Raw genomic sequence first — 1943 nt, forward strand, 5'->3', positions numbered from 1 at the left:
CTCACCTGGCGGCCTCCTGGGCTCTGTCCTGGTGCTGCTGCAGGAGCTGGTCCCAGGCCTGGCGCTCGGCAGAGAACCTGCGGGGGACAGGGAGGAATGGGGGGGACAGGGGTGACCAGGTGTGTCAAGGTGTGCCCCAGGTGTGTGCCCAGGTGTGCCCCAGGTGTGTCCAGGTGTGCCCTCTGCATCCAGGTGTGTCCCAGGTGTTCCTTTGCACTCCAGGTGTGTCTTGGCTGGTTCCCTCTACGCTCCCAAGAAAACACCCCTGGAATCCCCCTGGGAATAAATGCCCCCCTCTGTGGGGCAGGTGTGCCTTACCTGGCCATGTGCTGCTTCACCTGGGCCACGGGTTCATCCAGAGCCGAGTCCAGGGGATTCCTGAAGCACAGGGAGAGAGTTGGCTCCATGTCAGGGGGACACAACTCCCACCCCTGGCCCTGCTCGGCCTGTGCCAGGGCTGGGGGAACCTTTAATGAAGGGGTTTTCCCCAAAATCCGACCTGCCCCTGCCCCCAGGACGAGCCCTCACCCCTCAGGATCCTCCACACAGTCCCGGAGGGTCCCGTCCTGGTTCAGCCTCTGCACCAACCGCTCCAGCTCCGCCGACAGCGCCTGCACTGCGGGGAAACCAGGGAAGAACCGGGATCAAACCCCACTCTGGAAAACCGGGACAGCCAGAACCCCCCAGGCCCTGCCCTGAGTGGGAAACCAGGGAAGAACCGGGATCAAACTCCGCTCTGGAAAACCAGGACAGCCAGAACCCCCCAGGCCCTGCCCTGAGCCTCCCCAGAAGCCACTCCAAGCTCCTGATTCCGTTGGTTTTAAGGAATTAAGGAAGGAATAACCAAACCCCCGAGGTCACCGCCCGTCTCGGCGCCTCCGTTCGTGGCTCCGTTTCCTGCTCTTGAAAAAACTTAATTCCCAAATTTTCGGGGCGCCCACCCCTTCCAGGAGTCAGATAATCCTAACTGTGAGGGGATCCCAGGGAAGAATCCCTGGTTTTGAGTCTGAAGTGACCCTTTCTGATGCAACAGTCCCAGCTCACCCTTGGCAGCAAAAGCCTCAGGGCTGAATCCCTTCCTCTGCCTCAGGACCTGCTCGAGCTTCTGGGCAGTAAACTGGGGAAAAAAGGGAGAAAACAGGTTTTATCCAAGGAAAATAGGGAAGGTCAGCTTTTATCCCCATCTCCCAACAAAGGGAAGTCAGCTTTTATCCCCGTTTATAACGAAGTTTGTGGGAGGAGAAAGGAATCCCCCCTGTTTGAGGAGCCAGTGATGTGAACCCAACGTGCATTTGGGGAGAAAAAGGGAAAATAAATCACTAAAAAAAAAAAACAAACACCTGGAAACAGGAGAGGATGAGCATGGAGAGACGCTCGCTCTCAGGCAGGTCCAGGCTGATGGATTTGCTTAGCTCTGAAAAATCAGAATAAAGTTGGTTAGGAATAATTAAATTCACAGAAAAGGGTTGGGATGAGCTCAGAAGTTCCCAAAAGCTGTTGTTGGACAGGAATGAGGGGTGCAGGATACAGAAGGAGCAGGGGAAAGGGAGCAAAATGGGAGAAAGAAAGGGAGAAAAGGGAGACAGAGAAAGGGAGAAAAAAGGCGAGAAGAAAGGGAGAAAAATGGGAAAAAGAAAAGGAGAAAATGAGGAAAAAGAAAGGAAGAAAAAGGGGGAAAAGAAAGAGGACAAGTCACATTTAAGGATCAGGACTTGGGGAATAAAAAGGCAGAAGCTGCAAAATCCTCCTGAGCAGAAGCTTCAGTGCAGCATCTCCACTGACCCTCAGATCCCTGGGCCTCCCAGGCCACCTCCCAGGGGGCTACGGGCAGGTTTTAATTTGGGGTAACCCAGTGAGGCCCTGAGGAGGCCGTGGGCACACACCAGTGATGTCCTGGTGCACGGGGGGCAGGGATTTGCGGCGCTTGCTGCCCTTGAGGCTGG

General features: G+C 55.6%; 1 protein-coding gene across 1 annotated transcript in view; it reads right to left on the reverse strand.

The window, feature by feature from the left end:
* Positions 1–1937, reverse strand: part of LOC108643514 (multivesicular body subunit 12A-like) — a 5787-nt gene extending 3850 nt beyond the window's left edge. The window contains exons 1-6 of the mRNA XM_029958645.1: positions 1884–1937; positions 1341–1414; positions 1045–1117; positions 529–616; positions 319–378; positions 11–77 (exon numbers count right to left, since the gene is read on the reverse strand). Of these exons, the coding sequence (XP_029814505.1) occupies positions 11–77; positions 319–378; positions 529–616; positions 1045–1117; positions 1341–1364 (312 nt within the window). The 5' untranslated portion in view covers positions 1365–1414; positions 1884–1937. The remainder of the gene's footprint in view (positions 1–10; positions 78–318; positions 379–528; positions 617–1044; positions 1118–1340; positions 1415–1883) is intronic.
* Positions 1938–1943: the final 6 nt, after the last annotated feature.

Source organism: Manacus vitellinus, unplaced genomic scaffold (genome assembly GCF_001715985.3).
Source record: "Manacus vitellinus isolate BGI_N305 unplaced genomic scaffold, ASM171598v3 scaffold_164_pilon, whole genome shotgun sequence".
Taxonomy (NCBI): Eukaryota; Metazoa; Chordata; class Aves; order Passeriformes; family Pipridae; genus Manacus; species Manacus vitellinus.